This window comes from Ciconia boyciana, chromosome 6, assembly GCF_034638445.1.
Source record: "Ciconia boyciana chromosome 6, ASM3463844v1, whole genome shotgun sequence".
NCBI classification, from domain to species: domain Eukaryota; kingdom Metazoa; phylum Chordata; class Aves; order Ciconiiformes; family Ciconiidae; genus Ciconia; species Ciconia boyciana.
Window position 1 is genome coordinate 55,334,391 of NC_132939.1, and position 27,971 is coordinate 55,362,361.

At 36.3% G+C, this 27,971-nt stretch overlaps 1 protein-coding gene across 9 annotated transcripts in view; it reads right to left on the reverse strand.

Annotated features, from left to right (window-relative positions):
- The window catches only part of DICER1 (dicer 1, ribonuclease III), a 67,732-nt gene that overhangs the window by 8,912 nt on the left and 30,849 nt on the right, over positions 1-27,971 (reverse strand). For all 9 annotated transcript variants that reach the window (XM_072863824.1, XM_072863823.1, XM_072863826.1 and 6 more), the window contains 17 exons: positions 27,185-27,345; positions 25,630-25,798; positions 23,032-23,504; positions 18,970-19,102; positions 17,648-17,890; positions 17,398-17,552; positions 16,018-16,150; positions 15,430-15,505; positions 14,163-14,302; positions 11,896-12,075; positions 9,768-9,981; positions 9,256-9,409; positions 6,904-7,086; positions 6,471-6,576; positions 6,195-6,370; positions 5,131-5,914; positions 3,526-3,681 (listed from right to left, as the gene is read on the reverse strand). In XM_072863824.1, coding sequence (XP_072719925.1) covers positions 3,526-3,681; positions 5,131-5,914; positions 6,195-6,370; positions 6,471-6,576; positions 6,904-7,086; positions 9,256-9,409; positions 9,768-9,981; positions 11,896-12,075; positions 14,163-14,302; positions 15,430-15,505; positions 16,018-16,150; positions 17,398-17,552; positions 17,648-17,890; positions 18,970-19,102; positions 23,032-23,504; positions 25,630-25,798; positions 27,185-27,345 — 3,636 coding nt within the window. The remainder of the gene's footprint in view (positions 1-3,525; positions 3,682-5,130; positions 5,915-6,194; positions 6,371-6,470; positions 6,577-6,903; positions 7,087-9,255; positions 9,410-9,767; positions 9,982-11,895; positions 12,076-14,162; positions 14,303-15,429; positions 15,506-16,017; positions 16,151-17,397; positions 17,553-17,647; positions 17,891-18,969; positions 19,103-23,031; positions 23,505-25,629; positions 25,799-27,184; positions 27,346-27,971) is intronic.

Here is a 27,971-nt window from a genome sequence, read left to right on the forward strand (position 1 = left end):
CAAAAGAAAGAATTCTAAATTAACAAATTTAGATAAGTACAAGAAACAGTTTTGGTTGCATCCTTCTCTCTAGCTGTTAAGTAAGGCTATTACAAATGTTCAATCACTGTAATTCTGAAGATTCTTTCTACGTCCTTCTATGGCAAATACTAAGGGGCTTGCAGGGTTTACTATAGTCACAATCACGATAATCTCAGTTTTGGGACACACAAATGGAAAACGCATTCAATGAAACAACTGTAAGAACTTCTTTACCATAGTCCTTCAATAATCATCACTTGAAGCAGCAAATTACATTTATCTATGCTCTCAAACGCAGTTGCAAATTAATTCAGTCTACTTGGCAAACTAGTAGAAAGTAAGTTTAGTGAAACAGTGTAGGCGATTTTTATATTACAAATCAAAACAGAGAGTCTAATACCAGTTAGTTGGCAAGAATCTACTGCTTATGTGGCTGACAGTCTTGACTGCATGTGTTGGGGATTCAGTAAGTGATCTTGCTGCTTGTTAGACATTAGATATAGGCCAATTTTGGTTGTGTAAGAATTATTAACTTGTACTGTGGTTCTTAATTTTAATAAATATAAAATATCTCCAGTTTGTCATACATTTAATATTACCAGGATTTCAATATAGCAGGTCTAAAAATGGAAAAGCAGAAAAAATGGCACACTTCTGTAATGTAGGTTTTTGTTGTTTGTTTTTAAACTGAATTTTAACATATACATTAAATCATGAAGTAGGATAATAACTCAATGCAAAGACAATTAATATTAATCCTATCCTTTAAACAAGTACATATTTGTTTAAAGGTTTGTTTTTTTCAGGCTATACTTACAGCCTTAACTAATTAAAAGAAAAGTTAAAGTTGTCACCAATTTTCTAATACTTACATACATACCCACAACAGTAAAACTAATGATGTCTCATGTCTTTTCCCTGCTCATATTGAGCAAAGTGGTACGGATTGATGTAAAGTATAAATTGAACACAGATATGCCCAAGCTATACAATGTTGTACAATTTGCCATGGCCCCAATCCAGGAAAGCACTTAAACATATTAGCTAAATGCACAAGTAGTCTTCCTAACATCAAAAGGACTATTCACAGGCTCAACCCAGCATCACTGACATCAGTAGGAATTCTGACACTGAATTCGATAGGAGCAAGATCAGATTCAAAGTGCTTTTCTGGATTGGGTCCTGAAAGCCAACACCATTTTGAATCAAGTGAAACAGCCTGTATCTGCCCTCAATCTATGTATGTCATATTGTAGGTCTCAGTCACTTCATCTTGCAAATCTGTGAACTAGATGCTACCACTGGGGACCTCTCCCTTTGGGCCAAATGCACAACCCTCTAGAGGTGTGGATGGGTGGCAGCTCTAAGGTGCACTAGGCAGCACCTGAAACCACCTAAGGATCAAACAGATCACGACATTCCTCATCAGAATGGAGCAGGCTTAGTCAGGTTTAGTAATGAGAGGAGAGGAAGAAAAGCGGCTATAGAAATTCATAGTTTAGACATTTTGCCAAAAGAATTTCTGCTGCTGTAATTACCCATCTCACATATACACAGCAGGGCTTTCTGTAACTTTAATTGATCAGAAAGAGATAGCAAAATTTTATTTGAAATGGTTATTTTGGATACTACTAACAGTATAATGCTCATAATAAGACTAATTTAACCAGTCCCAACTAGAGCTAGGGCTGATTTTTTCTTGTTACACACCACCTGTCATATCTGTCACTAAAATAAAAATACACTCTCTGAATTAGACATGTCTGTATGGACGATTCAAAACAAATTTCAGTGTCTGTTTTCACAAAAATTTAACAAAGTATAAATTTCATTTATTACCATTTCATTCACAGGTTTCTTAAAATAAAACTAATTTTAATTAGCAGGACAGCTACATGAACTACCCTAACATTGTCTGCACATCGCTTCTTGTATTACAAAAAAAAAAATTTCTAAGTGATGAGAATGAACAGCAGGTAAAGAAGCCAGGAGTCAATTCTAATAGTTTTAATCTAGTTTTTTTCATCATTGAGACAACATTTCAAAAATAAATCAACAATGAACCCCAGAAGAAAGAACTTTTTCTTAAAGAATACCTGATTGAATAAGTTATGGCCACTTACAAGCTGAAGACAAATACATGTAAGTGCTTTTTTTTCATGCTTTTTGGAAATCAGCTATTTGATCAAATGAACAAAGGAAGATCCTTCCCCTTAATAAAGCTTGATACCACACACACACAAATCAACATTTGACTAGTATGTTTTAGTAATAATTTGTCATAATGATAGGAGATTTCTAGCCCCAGTCATAGACCATCAGCCCATGGATGGAGAATGAAATTTACATCCAAGAAAGCAAAATATCTACTTGGCACAAAAACCCGACTTCTTCAGCTGCATCACTGTCTGCATTTTGGTCTGCAATTATGTGTTTTATTTATGTATAAACAGTGACTCGCAAAGAGGAAGAGGCCACTGAAAAGTTATGGAGAACTGAAAGCTTTTTAAAAGCAATTATTAGCTCCTAGCCCAAATGTGCTCTTTTATTTTTAGAAAGGTATAGCAGTAAGTCTCTTTGAAATGAAGTCCTGGCACAATACAGAACCACAATAATCAGGTTGTTTTATTCTGCAATAAACATTTATTTGCACAGTACATCTACCTAACAGTCCTCTCATGTGCCCTCTGGTGGTTCTACAATGCGAGTGTGGTCTTCAGAATTGGTAAAAAGAAAAAATCCCTCCACCCCTTCCCCTGACCTCCAAACCAGTCTCAAACACTTAAAGATTACGTTACTGACTGCTGTGATCAGTGATATTTCTTATACATGCACTTCTCCTCTCAACATACAATGAGTTTAGTTAGAAAATAATTTGAATTGTTCCTCAATTAAGATTTGTCATTCTAAAGCTTTTGGTGATAGACAGTGAGGGTGTCAAAGCCAGCATTGTATTTTGGATGAGAAGTAGTTCTCAGTCATACCCATGGTGTAGCTAACAGCAACGAATATTGAACATTTTCTCAAGCCAGTTCTAATCTTCATTCTGCCTCAGCACTGTGAAAAATAGCAACTCCTTTTCATATATTCTATAAAGGTGAACTCATTATTTATTAAAAAACAGAGTCTTCTGCCTATACATATTACAGCAAAACCAGTAATGATAATTCTGTTTTAAAACTTCCAAGAGAAATTTCAGAAAAACTCCTGAGACCATGCTAATTACAAGCAAAATGTTTTTCTTTCCTGCTTTTCCATTAATATATACACTCATTACTGGATGATGTTCAGTAAATTTCCTTACTTTGGGTTCTATTCAGGATCAGTCTTCCTCTTATTTTCCCTAAGTTATAGTGAAGTTTTAGAAAGGAAACAAAGATACAGATTTACTTTTTTTTTTTTTCTGAAAACATACCAAAATATCTGGGAGGTGGGAGGAGGCAGGCGTGAAAGAATAAAGACACACGAATAGTTATTCCTCAACACAGTTAAATAAAGTCTTACCATTTCATCTTTCTCCCACTTATCAGTGTTGCTCTTGTCCTGGTTTACTATGTAACCAGGAGGAAGCCAATTGACTGGGGGATCAAAAATCGACACCACCATACGGCTAGGCAGTCCTTTCTTTTTTCCAAGGCGATACAAGTTACAGTTGCTGACCTTCAAGGAAAACATTCTGATAAACCTCTGGACATATATTTACATAAAAATAGGCTAAAATGCAAAAAAAGAGCAAAATGATTTTACATGTAAAGCCAGATCTTGTACCATTATGCATTTTCTCTAGTTCTCAAAAGCGAGTTCAGCTTTCTTAATATGGTACAACCAATTCAAAGCAAGGTACAGATTTTTTTAATTTTTTTTTTTTTCTTTAAGGCCAAGCATCTTAGGTGTGACAATTTCAGTTAGAGAAATCTGATAGACTAAATTCTCTTTGCAAAAAAAATTATTGCTACTTTTAAAATAATAGTAAATATAACCTGTACAAGTGTCACTAATTACCAGTATGAATAATCAACATTCAGACTAGATTTGTAATGAAAAATGACTGCTATTATGGGTAGATTGACCTAAACCTGGACAGTAGAAAGTGTTAGAACAGTTCCGTATAACAAATCTTATTAAGTCATAATCCAGATGTTATTTTGATAGCATCTAAAACTCTTTTAATATTTTAAAGGGAAGGGAAAAAAGCACTCTCACATACACAAACAGACTTCCTTTTCCTTTTTAACTATCAACTTCTGATCTTAGTTTCTCATTTTTAACCCACTTCCGATGCTTCAAGTCTTGAAATTTGAACTTGAATATTCAGTCACTTCCTTTATTTGAACTGTGCAATTTATTTAGCCCTCTTTATTTTCCAAGATTAAACTACTCAGTCATTTAATTCTCAGTGATGCATTTTATTAGAGGTAGACAATCAAATCCTTAGCATTTAATTCAAGTTATCACATTATGTGGGGAAAAAAACCCAAACAAAGCAAAATTTCACGACTGGTTACTCCAGAATTTAAAAGCAGCAGCAGTAGAACTGAAGACTCTGCTCACTACTGTCTACATTTACTTTAAAATACTTTTAAAAGTTTTAATGCAACAGTTCTGTAAGATTTTTTCGTTTTTTTCAGTTTTAGTGTTCCTGTAAGATTATGCTAAAAGTTTTCAAGGAAAGTAACTTATTGAGGAAACAAAGGAAAGTCAAATAAAGCTACAACCTAAGGCTCTGTGCTGCTAACTCTCACACCTTCATTCAAGCACTCCTGTTACAGAGTTTCTACTCAATACAGCCCTACTGTTCAGTCCACCAAATGTCCTCACTAACCCAGGACTTTCAGTTCTGTTCAGTCCTGTCCTTTCTTAGGCTGGTAATCAGCTGGTTTAGATTTCAAAATGAACTGTAGAAAACAGTTTCAATCAATCACAGTTATGGCAACATTAATCCTGCAGTCCTGTATTTTTATTCCTAATATGCATGCTACCCAATGTATAATCAGTAAAGCTGTGGAATTAAAGCAACCTGTTGCCATTCAATCTTCTAGTGAAATTTTTATATATATGGCTTGTTACAGCATGCCTTTTACGTAATATCATTGGAGTGTTACTACTTACTTTTTTGCTTCTCATATATGACAGCCGTCCCTCATGAGCATCAGGGTAAGTGCAAAACAAGTATGTAGTGATGGCATGCTTTAAAAATGAATCACCAAGCATTTCTAGCCGCTCCAGATTAAATCCATCACTAGCATTTGAAAGAGTCAAAGCTTGAAGAATGAGACCAGGATTAGGACCAAGAGTTTTTGAGGAGTACCCACTGGAAGGGTTCTTTTCAGAATCTGCTCTGTCTTTTGAAAGATTAATAGCTTTTGAAGTACTGGTGGTCACTGCCATTTTGGGGCATCCATCTGAGGTAGATCTGTTAGCATTTCCATCAAGGTATTTATTACTCAGTAGAGTACATTCATTGCTGGGCTTGGGCTGGTTCTCACTGCTGTATAAATTCTGAATGGGATATGAGGTAGTTGCTTGTACAGGTATTTCCTGCCTGCAGTAATTCAGCTGATTTCCTTGGCAAAAGTCTCTGTTAACTAAATCACAATTGCCATTGGCAAGATTTTTATTATAAGAAACACCATTAATTGCTGCAAGTTCTGCCGAGACATCAATTTGGAGTTTACTGGGTGACTCATTGAGCAATGTTCTGTAACTCACAGACATTTGGTCATGGTTTTCTGCAGAAGAGGTTCTATTAGCACCTTGATGTGCAGCATTTTCAGGGACTACAATTGTGCTGTGCTTACAGTAATTTTCATTCTCTACTAAAGAGGAGTTAGGAATAGAGATGAAGGATTTGCTGTCAATAGACTTCTTCCATCCGAAGTCCAAGTTAGGATATCTGTAAAGATACATGCTGATTTCGTTAACAAAAAAATATTATCACAAGACAAGAAGACTCTATATGCACATACATGTTTAAAAAAAGCCATGTTCTTCCGAAAAGAACAGTGACTGCAGCATCTAACTTCACCACTCACAATCAAGTCTTTTTAAACTACGTTTCACTGAAAACTGACATGAGTTAAACAAAGGGTATCAGTTTTGAATTCATGCAGTAATGATTAAGTTTTCACCTTGTTTTCCAATGAAGTCAGATATCATATTGAAAAAATACATGCCTGAAATCTGCAGGAAGTGATTTAACCCCTACACCAGCATCAGTGGCTGTTTGAGCTCTTAGTTCCTCTGCTGTCAAAAGGCAGTGCAGGCGATAAAGTATGCTGGGGAGGCAAACTGCTTTTCTCCACAATGATGCTGGAATAGGATGTATAGCACAGAGCTCTGGAACCAGTATCTGGGGAAGGGAGGGGGGAAGAAAAGAATTTTACCTGTAAAGGTAGTCATCAGATCACTGTTAAGAGAGAAGCAACTTGAGTTAGATACTTCTATTTTACCTGCTTATTCTGCAAACTTTCCCACTTTGCTTTCCTCTTCTCAGCACTGCTTAGTGGAAGTGCTTTCCCCTTCTGATTCAAATGGCGAGGAGTCAAAAGATTAAGTCTAAAGGACATATGAAAATACTTTAATGTAAGTACATAATTAATGAATAGAACTTACTAGCCTAAACTTTCTGAAGTGATGACTTATTCTTAGTATTCAACTTTAATGCATTGTGCAGTGACAGCATAGTTACCTCCGGAAAAAAATGGATTCAAGTTACAGTTGTTATAATACAAGTATGCCTCAAGAAAAAAATCAGTAATTATTTTGGAAAACACAAGCCTTCAGCTTTATCCCATAATTTAAAAAAAACAAACAAAAAACCAAAAAACCCCAACACTTTATTGTCAAACTACAAACATCAGACACAAATATGACTGTTGTTACCTTGAAGATGTGTGGTCCACATCCAGCAGTGGCTGGTTGAGATTGGTCAGGTCAAGATTATACTTTGTTTTATAATATTCAGCAAAAGTTTCATATTCAGGAGAAGGGAATTTACTGAGTGGAGTAAGATCAGTGTATACATCAGCTACATAGAATCGATGAGGCTGATCAAAATTTCGATACCTAACAAAAAAAAAAAAAGGCATTTTGGTATATGTTATAGCCTTAGACTAAAGCTTATGCTAAGTCTTTCATGTGGTCAGGTGACAAACAGTTAAATAGCTCACTTGAGGTTTTTCGTTGATGGGGTTTTTTGTCGTAGAAACCATTTGTTTAGCTAACTCAAATAACTAGATGAGAAATGTGCTATAAGATAAGGAAGAATAAAGTCAATCTATAATCTACAGAATTCCCTCTACAGAAACCTTTAATTTAAATGCAGGATTTATGTTTTCAATATCTAATACAAAATCAAGCTCTGGACAACAATCTCCAAGAGTAATGCTACAAATGAGAATTTCTTAATTCCAAACACCTAACACTCAAACTTGATAATTTGGCTTTTTAATGTCTAGTCTCCTATGTGCTACCATCAGTAGAAATGGAGTTCTACTGCATATAAAGATTGTACCACCTTACATCTAAACTGGCATTTTAACCAAGTCATCCTCCAAAATAAAGTTAAAATACAAAACCCCAAATACCTAGTAAGGTAAATTCACAAGCCTTCCAAGAACAATGCAGTTCTTGTAATACAGGCAGAATGTTAGCAAAATAAAGCCAGAATGCTGCAATGCCTTTATTGTGATACTATTGTGGTCATTGGATACTATGGTGATAAACACGCACAGGAAAATAACAATAATAAAAACCCCATGAAATTAACATTCGATATTTAGATTTGCATATTAGCTTATTTTGTACTTTGATCTGCTGTGTTTATCATTTTAAGCTTTTGTTCAAATATCTAAACAGACATCACTAAATAAAATTACCATACTATTAATGAGTCTTTTTAGCTTTCTTCCAAAGAGAAAAATCAAGAAAACCATATTCCCAGGCTGTCTGAACTTCTTCGTTGAAGAACATACTGGTTAAAGGAGCTTTCAGGAAATCCTTTTTTCTTATCTTATTCACAACTATGCCTATTCTGAAGAATTCAATGAGAACTGTACCAATACATAGTCATTGTATTATGCTTTCCCTAAGGAGCTCACAACCAAGCAGAATAGAGAAGGACAAGCACATATTTCCACCATTTTTATATTGACTGAAAACAGAAGTATTTGAAATTCTGAGATTTCTTAATGTATGAAACAAGGTCAAAAATTTTTGGCTTCTCCCAAGCCTGAACATTATCAGATGGCAACTAAGAATTCTCATAAAAGAGATGTACTCAGCTAACTACCCCAGCCCCACCCTCAATCAAAAAAAAAAAAAAAAAGGCCAGATCTTCAGACAGGTGAAATACCATAGCTTCACTGAAGTCCAGCATCTGTGCTAATTTACACCACCTATGAGCTACTTCTATGGCATTAACTCTGATCACAATGAAGTAGTGCTTATACACAGTGATGGCCCATCACCACTTTTTTACACTAGTGTTTTCACCACAGTAGTCATCAGCACAGATAGGAAGACATTTGAAGAAAAAAAAAAGTCTAACACAGATGAGGCCAAACCAAAGTACTAATATTTATCTTCCATATATATTCTGCAACTACCGTTGTTTACAGTATACTAGGTACAAGCACAAAACAGTCAGTCCATTTTCTTTTTTCACATCATGCCAAACATGACACAGGGAATAATTAAGTCTCCACAAAACCTACCAGTTCTGGAGAACTTTTGCATATCCAGTACCTAAAATTATGTAAATTTCTCCTCTAAATACCACTCAATAGAAAGATTCTTTTAACTTGTCTTTTTCACTTGTTAATTTTTCCATCACCAACAGCATACCCTCCTTTAGCAGGCCTTTGATATAAATAAGCAGTAACCAGAGAACAGGACTCCCGCTCAATCTTCCAAATTAAAATTGGTTTCAGTAGGCCAGTTCTTGACGAAGTTGCAACATTTTATCAGAATACTATGTGAGTTTTGTGATGAAGTCTACTATTACTAATAAAAAGGTAATCAGTTTTGGGAGGCCTAAACACTTAAATCCTACTATGTAGGATTAACTGTTGACTAAAAAAATATCTTTAGATTATTTGAGACACCACTAGATACCTTCTGATTAATAGCATACTTTTCTTACAAGCAATTCTGTTGCAGATACTAACAACCCCTTATTCAAGTGTTTGTATAAATACAATAGGTACATACCTAAAGTATGTATACAGTACTCACCGTGGAATGATAACTGCATCCTGGTAATCTTCTAACTTGAAAATAAAAGGCATTTCTTTTGTATATTGTGTACTGGGAATGCCTGTACGTGCCTCAGATTTCTCAATGTCTTCCATAAACTTAAAGTCAATGTCCAAAGTGCTGGAGTCATCAACTTAAAAAGGAAAATGCATAACTCAGAGTGTTTTCCAGGATGAACTTTTCTGGTAAGTTGTAAATTACAAAATTTTTTCTTATTCTGTACACATATTTGATTATTTCAAAAAAATTTCAAAGGAGACATATATACAATTTTAGACCCTTATGGAGTCAGTGGAAACCTACTATAAATCAACTCACATCACCAAGTTAAAACTACTTTGGAATTGTGAAGAAGTAATAAAAATAAAAATGACAAATTTTCATACTACCACATATGGTATTATTTCTACAGCTAACACCTGAAATTTAACATAAACATTAACAAACGTGTTGCTAAAGGAATTCAAAGTGAATAAAAAACAAGAGCTTACCAACATTAAGAGGTAGAACACAATAGGCTGAATCAGCTTCTGTGGGTTTGAACTCTAGTGCAGGTTTCTCAAGACGAAGAATGTGTGAAAAAATGTACTGGTGGAGTCGTGTTATCAGCTCAAGCATTTGCAGAGACAGCGTAAAACCAGATTTCTTAAGCTCAATAGATATTGTAACCTCTCCAGAGCGAGTATACACAGGAAAGTGAGGAATCTAAATAAGAAAAAAAAACAAAAGAAAAACAAAAGAAATTAAGAGAGAAAATCCAGGGTAGGATTCCTCTACAGAGTACTGGTCATTTAGTTCAGATGGTGAGGTAGCGCTTGCCTGACCCTACAGCAAACTGGATCAGAATTTTGACCTTTAATGACCTTCAATTATATATGAGATTTTGAAGGCTTAAAGAATGACTGATTTTTTTTTAATAGGTCTCCTTGTGTTTTATAGCTCTTTATATAAGATCAAGTAAAAATGGAAGTCTTTCCCATTAATGGAGTAAGAAATGTGAAAAACAGCAATATTCCTCAGCTGAGTCTCATACACAGAAAATACCTTTTTATTAAAAATTTTCTTAGGCAAGAGGTGTCACTTTCAATTAACACGGCCTACTTTTTCTGCTGCTGCAGACTAGGAATGCCGAGAGGACTTGCTACCATAGCTTTCATATAGATAAGGTAGCACTGCAGACCATCTCTGTAGTGGATAGGCCACTCCTATCATACCTCACACAAAAAAGGAGGAACATTTTGAATTTGCCACTGCAAAATAATGAAAAATAAAATTGTAAAACAAAAGTTTGGCTAAAATAGAACAGATCGTTCCATCACTAAAGACAGAAAATGAAGTGGTGACTGGACTGGATGGATTCCCACAGCATTCTCCTGGAGAAACTGGCTGCTCATGGCTTGGACAAGTGTACACTTCGCTCGGTTAAAAACTGGCTGGATGGCCAGGCCCAAAGAGTTGTGCTGAATGGAGTTAAATCCAGTTGGTGACCGGTCACAAGTGGTGTTCCCCAGGGCTCTGTGTTGGGGCCAGTTCTGTTTAATATCTTTATCAATGATCTGGACGAGGGAATCGAGTGCACCCTCAGTAAGTTTGCAGATGACACCAAGTTGTGCAGGAGTGTTGATCTGCCTGAGGGTAGGAAGGCTCTGCAGAGGGACCTGGACAGGCTGGATTGATGGGCCGAGGTCAATTGTATGGGGTTCAACAAGGCCAAGTGCCAAGTCCTGCACTTGGGCCACAACAACCCCATGCAACGCTACAGGCTTGGGGAAGAGTGGCTGGAAAGCTGCCTGGCAGAGAAGGACCTGGGGGTGTTGGTTGACAGCCGCCTGAGTATGAGCCCGCAGTGTGCCCAGGTGGCCAAGAAGGCCAATAGCATCCTGGCTTGTATCAGAAATAGCATGGCCAGCAGGACTAGGGCAGTGATCGTGCCCCTGTACTCAGCACTGGTGAGGCCACACCTCGAATACTGTGTTCAGTTTTGGGCCCCTCACTACAAGAGAGACATTGAGGTGCTGGAGCGTGTCCAGAGAAGGGCAATGAAGCTGGTGAAGGGTCTAGAGCACAAGTCTGATGAGGAGCGGCTGAGGGAACTGGGGTTGTTTAGTCTGGAGAAAAGGAGGCTGAGGGGAGACCTTATCGCTCTCCACAACTACCTGAAAGGAGGTTGTAGAGAGGTGGGGGTCGGTCTCTTCTCCCAGGTAACAAGCCATAGGACAAGAGGAAACGGCCTCAAGTTGTGCCAGGGGAGGTTTAGATAGGATATTAGGAAAAATTTCTTCACCAAAAGGGTTGTCAAGCATTGGAACAGGCTGCCCAGGGAAGCGGTTGAGTCACCATCCCTGGAGGTATTTAAAAGAGGTGTAGATGTGGTGCTTCAGGAAATGGTTTAGTGGTGGACTTGGCAGTGCTAGGGTAACGGTTGGACTCGATGATCTTTAAAGGTCTTTTCCAATCTAAATTATTATATGATTCTATAATATTGCTTATTTTCTGGAGGTTACTTGGTACAAGCAGCACTTATGGTCATTTCCCACTCTTCAGTCTGGGGCTGGGGAATAAGTGGAAAATGACAGGTTGTAAGGTACGCACAATAAGGATCCGAGCTAGATTCATTACCTGAGGTATAGGTTTGGCTGTCAATATGCCAAAACATCTTGTTGTATCCTCAGGAGGATATAGCTTTCGTCTCCTGAAGTTGAGCTCATCAGGTAGAGGAGTCGTTAACACCATTCCTATTACATACAGGTAACAGGGCTGGTCAGGTTTGGGATAACTATCCCTTAAACACTCTGGAATCTAAAAACCAAAAAAAGAAAAAAAAAAAACATTAACATGATAAAAATCAGCAAAATTCACCTAAGACTATTCTTTGAACAGCCCTTCGCATGTTTATTTGGAAAGGTATTGCTAAAAATGAGGAATAAAAAAAATTAATCTAGATTTAAGTAATTTTTTCTTTCTTAAGCAAAAATGTTTGGTCAGCAGCCTGGCCTGGCAGCCATGAGATCTGTCCGAACACTTGCATCAAGGGAGCACAATGCTCCCAGATCTTCCTATTTGCCAAGAGGCAACTTCCATTACATCCCTAAACTTCCTCTGTATCCATCCTGTGTTAGAAATGCAAGTCTAACTGTAGAACACAGACAGCACGTCACCATAAATAGAACTGAAGTTTTGATGCCAATTTCCACATTTAGCCAGTAACTCTGAGGCATACTTTGTGTCCAAGGTCTTTGTCCTTGGACCTTAATGGAGGGGGGTGGGGGGTGTTTGTGTGTGTGTGTCTCAAAAATGATCCTCCTGTTTATCTAAAACTAAATTGCAATACATGTAGTCCTGTATATTAAAGTTATACTGTAGCAAAACTATGGCCTTGGCCTAATGGAAAATTACTCATAAGTTTAGTAACTATATTAAGCCCAAGAGGATCCTGTAGACCTTAAACATTTGCCAAAGCTTCTTTTCCAGATGTGAAAAGTTGGGACGAAAGCAAGGGAAAGTATTCTTGGATTCTGTATTTAAAAAACAACCAAGAAAGAATGATGCATCACTTGACAAATCAACTCCTCTGAATGAGAGATACCATAATCATGCATTTTACTATTTCAAAAATCACTAGTGAGGTAAGAGGACTGAGAAAGGCACTTGTAACAAGAAGCACCAAGAAACACTGTGCAAAGATTCAAACTTTTTGTGAAGTATTGCAAGAAAAAGGTTTTCTTGTCTGTTGTTCCATCTGTAATATACTCTGTGATGCCACCATAACCTTTCCTAAGCTTTCCTAATAATCACTTATTTAAGCTACTAATAAAATTGGGGCATGTGGAGGATGCCAAGAATGGAATTACTTAAGGGCTATCACCATAACTGAGGCTGCACATGACTGTACAACACAGCACTTGTAGCCTGCTACTGCGAGTGTGCATGCTGACATTCCTCCATGTGACCAAAGGCTATCGGTTTCTTCGTGAAATGCAAAGATTATCAGAAGCTACTATGCAATCTATTCTGACTGAGTTACCTGTCCTATTCAAAGGATGTTAGACAGAACCTGTAGCAACTGCAGGGGATGAAGGAAGGTTCCAGAGTAGTTGCAAAATACTCTGACAAAGCTTCTTTTCTCCATTTTCTCTTACTTCTAAAGTATTTGACATTCCCCCATACCTACTATGTAAGTCGTCCAATTCTACAAACTGATGTGGCTGAAACCTGGTGTAACAGATCTATGGATAAGTTAATAATGCAGAGCTACAGTAAGTATCTTATGTGACTCCTTTAGCATATTAAGTATAATATTTAGAACTATTTTAAAAGTAAAAAAATATTAAAAGTATACTTATTTGACATTCTAAGATTTAAACCAAAAATTATGAACTTCTGTGTTCGACCAGTAAAGTCACCAAACTAAACCAAGCACCTAAAAAACAAAAAAAAATATACAAAAAATTCTCTATTTAGTGCCTAGCAGATAACTTTAACCCCCTGGGCATCTCCTTCACTCTTCAATTATTTGTCTAGAAAGTCAGTAATTCTTCCTTTGCTCTAGTATATTTACCAGAGAACTTAAAGTTTTTACAGATTACTAATGCAGGACAATTTTTCCTCCCAGTTATTTCTATACTAGGCAAATACAGTCAACAAGCTTTATAGAAAGTGTACGTTCTTTGAACTACAGGCATGCTTCCAAAGCATATGGTCTCATAAGCTCATTCAGGTAATAGTGCAAGTTTCCATACAGTTAAACTGCAAAATATTTCCACTATAAACACAAGATATGTTGTAAAAGATTCTTATCAGATAACATTAAGAGTTGGCAATTTTGTCTTCTTATCAGTACACAAAGCATTCAATTGGAGATGTGGACAGCAGTGAGTGATACTAACAGCTTTAGGATAGCACTGTCTTCGTTTTGTAGAGCCTGGCCTTCCTGGAACACTGGTTTCTTCTTCATCATGTAAATCAAGCTCCTCCTCATATTTAACCGTTTCTTTACCAACTGGCATCAAATGATCATCCAGTTCACCTGAATATTATGAAAGAGTACAAAGAAATAGCATTATGAGCAATCAAATCTTGGTTCCTTCAGATACTACACAGCAGACGTGATTGCCCATGAAAACACCTCACCTAAGTTTTTAAAATACACTTACTGCAAGGCTCCAAAAGTGTAACTTTGGGGAAAGAGTGATAAACATTGAATTTTTGGCAAAAATACTTATTTATAGTAAAAATAGCCAAAATTTTAATAAAAAAATTGAATTCTATAATGAAAAGATCAAAGAAAAATAAACTTTTTTGCCCATAAAAGCCAACCAGTGACTGAAACAGTCGTTTAAAAATCACTCACATGGAGTTATGCCAAGAAAGAGGGAACAGTTATGTTTCTGTATCATTCTAAAAAGCGAATTACTACTGTTGAATGTGCAATCTCAACACTGAGTTGAGCCATCACAGCATTATTCTTGGATACATTTATTGGTATGAATTCAGTGATCAAAAGGTTTAACTCAGAAGAAAAAAATACAAACCCCAGACCTACAAATTTTTTTGCCTAAAAGATACATAAATATTTTTGTACTTCATCAAAGCGTCAATAACATGGAATTCTGTTTAAAACATTCCACAATAAAGAATATGCTCCATTATACTTACTAAAGACAAGAGAGCTGAAGTTATCCTGCGCTGTCTTATTTTTGGAACATGACTTATGATACAGTAGAGAATGCAATAAATTTAGGGCTATGTATTTTATATTTTAATTTGTTACAATTCACTTTAAAAAACAAGTTGTTTTTTGGCTGCAGGATATAGTCCCTGACCTATAATTAAGATCACCTAGAGAACAAGACTCTTTTCCCCTTTATTAAGTGTATTCAATGTCAAAATCTGTGTGTCTTGTATTACCATTGCATTTGCTGTTTAAGACAAAATATATTAAATAAGATTCCCCTGGAAAATTTAACTTTAGCTTACAAGGTGTAAGCTAAATTAGTAAGTACATGATCATATCACAAAACAAGGCAAGAGAAAGGAAGCTATCATAGATGGCTATAGCAGAAATATATGCATATGCATAACATCTGCACCATGTTCAATTTCTCAACTATAAAATATTCTTTACCAAAGAGATGTTGCTTTTCCAGTTCTTACCAATTTTGTGCAGTTTTTCACAGCAAATAAGAGCTACAACTCTCTCAGCCAGTCTTGCGCAACTCATTGGAGGACCCTATAAACATTTAAATATTTCTTAAAAACTTTGGTTGATTAGCACATTACTTATTATACATGTTACAAACAGTTAATTTAATTTAACACAAACATTAGGTAAGCAAAACTTTGTAAAATATTACATTGATGACAGTTTTGTGGAGATGTTCAGGCTTATCTTGTTTTTCCACAGAAGCCAAAATTACAAGTTTTCAAACTCAACATACTATTGATCAAAACCTATAAAGGACCTTTTCCTACAACCGATACGTAAGTGTGTGAAAAAACAAGGCACTGGGAAGAACATCTAAATATTTTTGCCTTTGGAACTGCTGGAAAGTAACTGCTGGAAAGCAGATTATAACAGATACAAACAGGGATCTAAATACAGTTACAGAGCACAACAGAGGAAAAGAAAAATCATGTCACTTTCATTACAACAATGAAACAAACTAATTCTAGAAAAGGTGCACACACATCTATACCAACGTATTCACTTATTTCTATGCTTTTCCTTCCCCAAATACCTACAACAATTGAAGCTCGAAGAGGTGAGTTGATTGGCAGGTAGAGAGTAGAGTAAAACGTATGATCAGGTAGTTCTCGGGTTTTACACTTGGGAGCTAGGTGTGTAAATGGATCACTTGGTAATCTAGCGCAGTACCTAAGTTGACAAAACATTTTAAAAATCATCAAAACCTGCAAATTGAAACCTGAAGACATTTCAATGGAATCTTGCCTTACTGGTGTAAACACTACAGAAGATGATTTCAGGCCATACTGAGCACTGCAAGGGTATACTGCTGACTAATGTTCAACTAACTGCCAAGCAGGAGACCTCCAAGTCCTTTACTACAAAGGGGGTCTCTAGAAAGGTGGTTTCAAGGTTGTAATGATGCACAGGACTATTCCATCCCAGGTAGCAGAGCTTGCATCTGTCTTTGTTTAATCTCCTGAGTTTACTGTTATCCTGTTTGTCCTATCTGTCATGGTTCCTCTCTGAATGGTTGAATCTAACTGCTTTGCCAGGTTTTATTTACCAGGTAGTCCACCAAAATGGTCTGCATCTCATGAATTTAGCCACTAAGGTACTATGGCAATTGCACTGAAAGCTTTACTTAAGTAAATGACATTCACTGCTTTTGTCCTGTTCACAGAGTCAAGCAAGCACTTCATCACACAAGAGACAAGGTTGGTCAGGCAAAACAACTGTCCTTGATAAAACTCCTGGCGGCTGCTGCCAACCACTTTTCCCTTTACGTGCCTGGAAACAGCTTCCATGAGGACTTGGTCCATAATATTCCATATGACTAAGGTAAAATTGACCAGTCTGTAGCTCCCTGGATCTTCTTCCTTGCCTTTTTTGAAAAGTCGTAACATTTACCTTTTCCGGTCACTGAGGACCTCCTCTAATTTGCCATGGCCTTACAAAGATGATATTGGCTAGCTCCCTTGGAAGCATATAATTCCATCTGTGGACCTGTATTATGTTCAGCTTGCTTACTTTTTTTTTTTTTAAACATGACAACAGATTACTATTACAAATGTGAATATTAGAACTGGAAGATTTTACTACAGTTTTAACAAGCCACTTTTTTTTTTTAAAGCTAGCTTGCCAAGATAAAAAAAAAAATCTTACTAATTTTGAAATGAAAGTTTTCAGGGCAGCTTTTAATTAAACAGGAACTGATCACTAAATTTATTATCAGAGCTAGAACCTCTGTAGGATAAACAGACAAAAACCAAACTATCCCTTTGTACTGCTGTGACCACGTTCTTTAGGAGGGAAAATCGTACAAGATTCCTAAGAGGACATGCATACAAGACCCCAGCCTATGCTTCCATGTTGCGAGACAGACCAAGAAACTTTTTGTTTAAAGACAAGAAGTAAAAAGTGAACATGCCTCTTACCTATTTATGTGTCCAATAGCAGTGTTAATAGTAACTCTTGGACTGTTCTCATCTGGCCTCAACACATAGGGTGGAAATATATCATCGTCATCAACAATGGGTTCAGTTTCGGTTTCATTGGCATCGACAGATTTTGAGCATTTGTTTCTCAGGATCTTAACATTTCAAGAATAGAGCATAATTAGAGATTTTTCCTTTAAAATACTATGATAAATTTAACCAAAACAGGCATGTTCCTTTGACCTCATACCTTCTCAATTGCTTTGTATGTCTTAAGATCTTCTTCAAAACTTTTGATTTTGTCTGTATCTGCTAACATGATGTAATTGGAAATTGGTGCTCTAGCTCTTCCTTTTGACTGCACATAGGAACGGTATTCTGTGGGCAAATCAAAACGCACCACCAAGTTGCATTTTGGTATGTCAACACCCTCTTCTACAATACTAGTAGCAATAAGTAGGTTGGTCTCATGTGCACGAAATTTTCTAAGAACCTGCAAGAGTAATGAAGACAAATTTGAGAGATTAGTCTGAGCCATGTTTCCATCATCAGATTCATCAAAAGACAATAAAAACAAGGACAGTGGATCAGACATTCCAAAAACTTGTCTAAATTTGCAGATATAAAACTATTACAAAAAATCTTTTCAGAAACACAGCAAGACTATTTATCAGAACAGATAGATTTCTAAGAATCAAATCTGGTATGTGGAATTATGTGAGTCTAAGAAGCTACTACAGCCATCAGCAATGGAGAGAATTCTACCTATTTATTCACTATTTATTGTGAATAAATAGTATATAAAAATGCTGTAATGCTTTTTTATACTATTCAATAGTATAAAAAAATGCTGCTTTCAGGACAGCATCTTCTCCAACCATTTCTGAGGCTGAAACAACTGAGGGGGGGAGGGGAAGCACATTCTAGAGCTGGTAATGCTGATATTTATACTATTTACTAAAAAATACTAAGGAAAGGTTTGGGAAGGCGGGGGGTGGGGGAGGTCAGAAGGACAACCCAGCCAGGGGTGAGGAGGGGGAATAAATGCATTTGCTTTCAAAATACTTCACATGCTTTAAGTGAGGTCAAAATCACAGGGTTTTGTATTTATATCATTTAATGATTTACCAAATTCACTTTTAGCAAAGATAAATATTAAAGCCAGCTTAACTGTTGAAAACATCAGGAACCTGGATTTTCTTTACAGTATTACTGTACTACTACTAACTCAATGCAGAAAAATTAGATGGTTGATGAACTGGCTAGACACAAACATGATTTTACATGAAGTTTTAATTTCTGTTTGTGTAATATGACATAGCAATATCTCTAAACATGTTTTTTTGGGGTTTGGGTTTTGTTTTTTTTTTAAATGAAGAACATCTGTATCTCCAGTAAGTATGCATATTTGTTAAACCAAGGGTATTCCCTGAACTTCCAATGACTGTGCCCAGACTCTGCCTGTTGGTTTGGTTTGTTTTTAAAGACACACACACAAAAAAAAAAGAAAGAAAAAAACCACCAAAAGGTTCTGAGGGTACTGCTAATTTCAATTATTTTTCTTGACGTTACCTCTTCCTGTTTTCTGAATTCTACTTCCATCTGCTTGTTACGAGGCTGGTTCTTCCCAATGCCATGTCCAGTTATAAAATTGCTACTGATGTAAGCCAGTTCTGGATCTTGCTTTCCAGCCTCTTTTATCAACCTAAAAAATTACATACATTTTTAGAAGTCCCACAACTCCGAAAATGGAAGACAGTGTTTTGTTTGCAAGACCTACACTAAAAGAAAAAAATGGAAGCATGACAATTAAGCCATGCTAACACATAAACCAACCTTCGTCTTCTCTAAAAAGATCAATTCTAGTGAAAACCTCTGTAAGGATAATAAGACAGACCGCATACATATATAGCATGAGTGTGCATGCATCACATGCATTTCAGACCCATCATGGTAAAAACAGATATTTTTAAACCAATCTATTACTCTAAGGCTCCCTGTTGTTAAGGCACCCTACTTACAATCGGTTTAGGTAATCTCATTGTCTGTAAGTGATGACTGATTTTAGCAGAAAGACCTGTAGCTGCTCCCTCTATGTTTCCTCCACATAAGGTGTTAATTTTTAGGTTAACATTAAGGAGAATAACAATCTATGTTTTAAAATACGTATTCTGTTCAGGTATACTAATAACAAAATGTTGACCTGTTTTTCTGAAGAGTGATGCTCAGCCTACCCAGTGAGATGTCTACTATTTTTGAAATGAACCCAAATGTATCTACAATTGCTGGATTTAATCCAATTCTTTAAAAGGAACACTGAAGAGAGAGCTGAGGACGATCCATGCTCTCAGTTTATTCCCCTATGTCCTTCTTTAGGTTACAGAAGCAGAAAAGGCTAGCTTCTGCAGTGTTTTGATTTCACAGACAAGGCAGCAGATTGCTCATATAAATAATGCACTGAACCTAGAACTATGCTTTTAAATCCATAAATGCCTAATTACATTGTGCGATCAAAGTAGTTATGCTGTAGCATCCTTACTTGATCTGTTTTCAGCATGGACAGAACCTGGGATTTCTCAACAGTAACAGGTTTTTGAGCACATAAACAGAGCTCATAAAAATCAAGGAATCATACATAAAAAATTACATCCCTTGCATGTCTCACTATAGCCATCCCAGTACCACTTTGCTCATAGCATATCCATTATGTCCATCACCAGGTGCTCCTCATATCCAAAGGACAGCTTGCCTCTGTATACCTTCCAACAGTAATTCAAAGCTTTCCCAGTTACATCGCTAGCAGTTCTGCCTCACATATAAGAAGACGGGTGCTGTGCCAGTCCCCAGCTACATGCTTACCACCTGCCAGCGAGCTGCTGCCAAACCAGATGGAAAAAATGGCAAAGTTCTCCCTGCCCTTTCTACCCTTGGAAAACTACTGAAATCTTTCCCCTTTACCTGGTCACTGTTTTAAACACAATTTATGGTAACATAAAACACCTTGAAGACTTCCTTCCTTTGCGAACTGTTAAAACTGGAATGGACAGGGAGTAGGCAAGAGAATGGAAAAGTGGCAAATAGCTTGGTACCCTTATGGAAACAGACTAGAAGGATCCTCTTGTACTAAAATGCATGTGATTTGTTAGTTCAAGGCTAAACAGATTCACTTTTCTGCATGCAGTCTAGGCTCTTGAAACAGACATACTAAGACAGTACAGGTTAATAACTGGACAAAAACCCTAATTATTTTTTTTCATTTTTCTTTTTCCACATGGCATTTCTGTCAAGTCATACATGACTTCAGTTTGAGTATCTACTAAGCATCTCAAACATTCTTACTGTATCTCACTTATTATAGAAATGGACAATTAGAGACATCTGAATAAACATTTCACTGTGCACATCTTCAGCAAGTTCTTAAGAAGCATTCAAGACTTCAACCTTGTCATTGAAAAAGTATTACTAGTGGCAAGTAACAGGTGTTGTTTTTCACATACATACAAAAACTTCTGCTTTCAGACCCCTCCCTAAGGCAGTTGAGAGGCACCGCAATGAAAATGGAAGGAAACTGGGCCTTAGAAAGTGTTTTCTGAAAAGGAGCTTATAGGAACCAGAACTCAACTGTATACACTACATAAAACAGTAAGTAAGCCACTTCATCAGTTGCATGTAATAATAACCAAATAAGAAGCTGGGTTTTTTTGTTTGTTTTTTTTTTCTAATTTGTAGTATTTACAATATGTGCAGTGGCTGTTGCTAAAGATCTCTAGAGAAAGATTAGCTGTAATTACTGCTTCAGAGAAAATTCCTACTCATTTCTCCCAAAAAGTACAGCACATGCCATGAATTTTGCCCTTCCCCAGTCATTATGAACTATGGACTTCATAAAATGGGATTCTATCTCTAAATATTACCATGATAAATATATTTTAAGAAAAATTGTATTTCTACTTTAACTTAAACTTCTATTTAACAACCATACTAGATTACTGGAAGCTCAAGTGGTTTTGATATACTAATTCAAACACTCATGAGTTTCTTATTCAGGAGACAGTCCTTCCACCTGTATATACAGTATAAGTATAGCTACAATCAGCAGAGGCCCTTGAACTAAATCCACTCAACTGAAGTGAGCCTACAGTGAGGTTCTCCACTGAAGGCTTTCAGTCTTCTGTCCCACAGCTCAGGTCTGCTGATCATCCATGTATTTTGGGACCAGGTGTGGTCTCAACATGAGGTACATGAGGTCAAGGAGCATTTGGAGAGTCTGCTAGCTAGCTTTCAGAAGTGGATAAAAAGTTACATATAGTTTTATTTTTTGCTGCCAATAACCTGTACCAAAGGCTAAAGCTTAAAGATGGCAGAATTTTGTTACCTATTCAATCTAGACATTGTATTCTGTCAGGTTCAACAGCAGTTAGGATATAGTATAGTGCATAAATCACAGTCTACAAGAATGCACCATGGAAAAAGTATAATTTGAGTAACATCCATAACTTAACAGAGAAGAAAAAAAAATTTAACAATTCTGCTCACTTCCTGTAGAATAATGAAATACTCATTTCAGCTCAGCAAAAGTTTATCACAATCTGTTAATAACTCCTGAAGAAATAACAGAACATGTCCATTTCACTGAATAGCTTAGTTTGCATCATATTGCATATTTATGCAAACATATTTTAAAATGAAAAAAAGGCAAAGAAAAAAGATGAAGTTCACAAAAAACACATAGGCAAGTCTGCAGATCAAAGAATATATTATGCACTCAAACTACTGACTCAGGCAAAAAGGTAACAACAACAGAAGGGTCAGATTCAGAGGTATCCAGAACGGAGTAAACAAATTGCACAGGACATTTAGCACACTATCAAAAAACCAAAAATCAAGATAGGTGAATAAATCAGATGTCATTCACAGTTTGTGGCAAATAGCATTTAACAATTAAGTGTTATGCACAACTAACATGGATCCCATTCAGGAATAAGAACTGATAAGGAACTAGAGCACTGCAAAGTGTATCTTGGCAAATATTCCAGGGTTCATATTTTTCTTGGTGGAGACTGTAAGAAAGTGCATAGTGTTTAAGTGAATAGGTGTTTTATAAACACCAACTGTTAAAGTAGTACTGGTAATCTTCAGAGATATTTGTGCAAGGGCAAATTAGGTTTTTTGTAGACTTGGATTGTATAGCAACGTGATTTAGTAAGGTAATGGTAAAATTTCCAGAAGTATTGCACTCAGTAGGCTAGAGAAGTTTCCAGCATCCATTGCAAATATAAATTTAAAGACCGATTAAGACAAATCAGTATATGGCTATTTTACAGGTTAAGTACAGTATTTCACATTTTGCCTTCTAAAGAAATCAAATTACAAACTCAAGTCCAAAACAAGCCCTTGAGTACAATTTTCAAAGACACATGCTCTTCCCATCCACCCCATATACACATAGCCTGAATTATTTTTTTTTTTTGCTATTCTTTATGCAGATCCAGTATGATCTCCTAAACCAACTTTAGAGTTCTGAGAATACAAGACAATCCCCTACATATTCATAATATTAACATTCATGTGCTGGCAGCTGAGTCTGCCTTCTTCTTTTTTTAAATGAATTTTTTCTTAAATAAAAAGCTTTACCTATTTAGAACAACTGCTGTGTATCTTCTTTCCACAAAAATAATTCCACATAAAATATTAGTAAAGGGAGATGGGAAATTAGTCTCTGGCTTCTCTTTCTCCTCAATTTCTTCATCCTCATCATCATCTTCAGAATCACTCCAAGATACGTAATTATCCTGATTCCTATTGTTATACCATTCAACACTTTCAAACTGCTGCCGTTCATATGGTTTATATTTGCGCAAGATTTCAAGCAGCTTTATTACTTTTGGGGTTACAAATTTCAGGTCAAGTGAGGCAGGCGAGAAGTGCTCTTCACAGAGTGCATGTATTTTCCTTAGGAAAGTGTCTGTAAACAATAAAAATTTCCTGTGCAGCTCCTCTTGTTCGTGTTTGATATACTTCTGTAGCTCTCTCACCATCATCCCAGCTACCTTATCTGCACACCAGGGTCCCAGAACAACCAACACAGCTCGACAGTCTGACAATATCTACAACAAATGAATTCAAATATCAGTTCAAAGAGTACATTCATGAACTATTCATTTAAGACTGGGATCTTGTTTCTCATATGGCACAACCTTTGTAAAGATTATTACAATTGTTCTATTATAAAAGTATTTAGAAGTCTGCTTTTGTTATTTAGATGACCTTGAGAACTTTGGTGTTTCTAATGGAGTAAGTTACCCCCTCCCACCTAAAGTACTATAACTGAACTTCAAACTTTGTAAATTTCTGAATCTCAAAAAAACAAGTTTAAAGAATATTTTACAATTTTGTGGAACTGTAATTTGAAGTTTACCTTAAGATAATTATGCTAAAAACAAGATTACTTCTTGAGGCAGCTACATAAACAAAGCAGAAATTACTACCCTTTATATTTAACGTAGTTCTAATAAAATAAATGCTTTAATGGGCATTTTTACTTGATTTGTTACTGATACTTGCCAGGGTTTCAAAAGTATCTAACCAGAAAGTTGTACAGTGGCTTTAGGGTAATCTTAGCAAGTCTAGCCTCTCAAAGGAAAAAAATTAGGAGTTTGTATATGTAGGTGGAATAGGAAAAACAGAGAACTATACCCTACTCAAGAGGGCACAACACAGGCACTTGAGTACCATCAACATCTTATCTGATGGCAAGTTGTTTCCTCCTGAAGAGTCAAGTGGTCAAACAATAAACTAGGAATCCAGAAATGGGGTACATTAATAGTATTATTTAAAAGACTCATTATTTGAATGTACTATTACAACATAAGAACTATGACAGAACTATAACAAGTCAAGATGACAGTTTTCAGTTGCTGCTTTAGTTTTTCTTCTTCCCTTCTGTGAGGCAGTAAAGAACAGGTTATCATCCTCTTTACACTATCCTCCCTGAAGTTTGTTAGCTGTAAGACTTAATTAAGGGCAAAATTTATCTAAACTAATTGTAACTGCACATAGAGGCTTGATGCTCTCCAGTGCCACGACAAAAGGAAGCTCAGGCTGAAAACTGATTTCTTTTTCTTAATATGGGTGCCTCCATCTTCTTGGAGAGCTACCGGATCAGAAAGCAAGCACAGACAGTTATGTGCATTAGAAGCATAGCAGTTAATCCACTCTTATGGACTATGCAAATCCTGGGGATTGCCCCCAGCTGCCAGCATTCCTTATATATTTTAGCTTATTACATTTTAAGTTTAGCACAAAAGTAACTAGGACTTCCTTCCCATGCAACCGTGATAGGCTGCCTTATGTATCATCCTTCCCTCTGGCCCAAATAATCCTCTTCTGGACAGCGTCAGAGTACTGGGTTTCTAAGAATGTTAAAAGGAAACTGGAATACTTCGGGCTGAAGAAAGAAATAAGTTCTCCAACTTCCTCATGGACCGTTACAGAAATGTGACTCACTACTGACTTCTTGTTAAACAAAGACTTACATAGCTACGCTACATAGTTGTACCTCAGGAGGCAATTCCAAACCACAAAGCCCAAGAGGGAAAAAAAGCTGCCGGGACCCCAGACCCCACATGTGACAGGCTCAATACACCATGCCTTCTGGACTCTACTGTGTCATCTCGCATGACAACCATAGGGGCAAACACATAGAAAGGTAGGGGCAAGCTTGAGGTTTAAATTCCATTCCAGCAAGGTGTGGCCCTAGTTCAATATTGTTCTAAGATAAATTGTAGATCTATGGATGGAATTTTTGCCTGAATTCTTACTTTATCATCTTTTAATACCTGGGTACCATTTTTCCAAATATTTCCCGAGGCATTACTTCCTCTTCTGTACTGGAATTATTCAAAGGTCATGGGAGATCTCGAAGACATCAAATTCTTGACTTCAGAAATAAGGACCCACAACATCAGAGTGCAGAATTACTTCACTGCCTTAAGCAAATTTGAATACAAGATTCTCCAACCAGATGAAGTTCTAATCAGTGGTTGACATTCAAGCCCCACTCATTTATGAAAAGACTTGCACTGTTAGTGAGTACAAAAATCAGAAGTCTTTTTGCTCAGATACTCTAGGCTGGCTAGCTTAGAAAGTTTCAGTAATGTAACATACATGGCAAAGAAAAACAGTAGTAAGACTTCTATTCCCCAGGTTTTTCACATAGCTTAATGTACTTACCTGCTTAGAAATTAATGTAGAATCTCTTTCTTTTGAATGTACAGATATGTTGCAGTCATTTAGAAAAGTAAGTGCTTCATCCAATTCCTTTAATAATCTTCCATACAACCCACTTTTGTCAGTATATGGTCCACAGTCTACAACAATCTCACACGGCTGAGAAGTATATCTTAATTGAGGGCAAAGATCAAGTTAAATACAGCTTCTGAAAGTCAGAGCTATTTCAGCCTGTTAAGGTTACACTTCATGTTGCTGTTATTTGCTGTACATTAAAGTACATTTCTTTCCCCACCATGAATTAATAATGAATAGTTACACAGTTAAATACTTCAGACTAAAAAAGCCTCCACCACCCCAAATCCTGAACCACTTCATTCTAAAATACTTTTCTTTCTAATAGACTCCCTAAAAAGGAGGTTAGTATCACTATCTTAATTTCAAATATTGGAAAATTTAAGGCAAGGCAAATTAAATTTACTTGACCACCATCTTCACTTTGGTTTTCCAAAGCATACACTTTTGATATGCCAAACAAATACAATCCACATAATGTAAATTTAGGTCTATATATACACTTACACAAGTAAAGTAATTACTGTTCTTCAATGGCAGAGCTATGAGTGAGAAATTCTTAAGAGTAAATGGTTCACACAAGTTCAGAAAAATGCATTTGAAAAGAGACACCCACAAAACACCTGTTCCAGAACATAAAATAACCATCTTTGACTTTGTCTGAAACTCAGTTCACACAACACAGTACAGCTGGTGCAAGACAACATGCTACATATTAATCATTTCACACTAATTTTCCTCTACAAGTCATCACATTATCACCACCTTTATTTTAAACAATGTTCACAGGATTCCACATTCTGTAATAACATAGAGGAAAACACCCACTTGCTCTGCTATTTAAATAGTTTTTCTAATTCCTCTCATCTCCTTCTGTCTTTCACCAGCCTCTAAATCCAGGCTACTTGGGCGGGGGGGGGGGGGGGGGGGGCAAAAAAAAAACCAGGCAACTTTTCTGGCATTAAGTACATCTTGTACTGTGGATGTTGCAACATTTTTCTACATTAAATAGCAACATTATGGCATAATGAACATGAACCAGTTACTCTCCAAACATAAGCCAGTGCATTTTACAAGTTCAGAAATGTGTCATGGAATGTGAATTTTCTAGGTTTGTGGTGTGTTGGTTTTTTTGGTTGGTTGGTTCTTTGGGGTCGGGGGGGGGGGGGGCAGAATACTTGTTTGTTGGGGGTTTTTTTTTGTTTGTTTGTTGGTTTTGGGGTGGTTTTTTTTTAACTACAGAAAATATCTGAATATCAAAGGCAAATCAGCCTTTGTACTTAACTTTAAGGAAAGATGTACTTCAGCACTGGTTACTCAAAAAGCAATTTAACATTCCCTCCCCACCCCAAATAGAAGTAATGGCATCACAGACACACAAACTCTCCCAGAATTTAGAAGAGGAAATATTTCTACCCATTTATTCCTCTATCCAAAATGAAAAAGCAGGCATCAATTTAACAGTAATAATTGTACAACATACCTGTCTAAGACCACCAAATCAGTTGCAGTTTCAGCATTGCTCTTTAAAATTTTCTCCAGTTTCTGGATCTTCTCCTCTAAGTCCGCAGGATCACACTTCCCATTTAAAATGGAAGCTGTTAATCCCAAGATTCGAGGACATGATGGATAATCCTCACAGATCTGTGAAGTAAGAGATAATGAAATACCTCAGGACAGTTAACCTGCAAATCTACCATCAAGCTAGCAGACTGCAAACTTAGATGCTTAGTTGGAAACTAGTATTTCAATAGCAGGTGTTGCAAAAGGAACCAAACATTGAATGAGTATTTTCTGTTCTACTGAGTGGAAGTTAAACTAGAAATTGAGTAAAATTTAACAGCAATCATCTTTAAAGGTAAATATTTACAATGTGGAAAAATATATAAAAACAGTTAGCATTGCACAGAATATCCTTGCCACATTTACAGCACACATATCATAATAATTCCACACCATGTAAAAACTAAAAGTATCATCTAAAAAAAAAAAAAACCAAAAAACACACACATGCTCTGGTTAAACTTGGAGAGATTTGGAAAGACATCTATTATACAGGTTTCTTGTATTGTATAAGCCAAATACCACATGGAGACAAGAATATCCCAAGAGAGCTCTACAAACATCTTTAAAAATCAGTATTTTAAAAATGATAAAAATTTATTAGTACATCCCATTCCCAAACTCAAATATTTTATGAATGAATTTATAAAATTCCCCTAATTCCATAAATTTAGCTTCTCTTCTCTGTTAATGCCAGATTTTTCTTT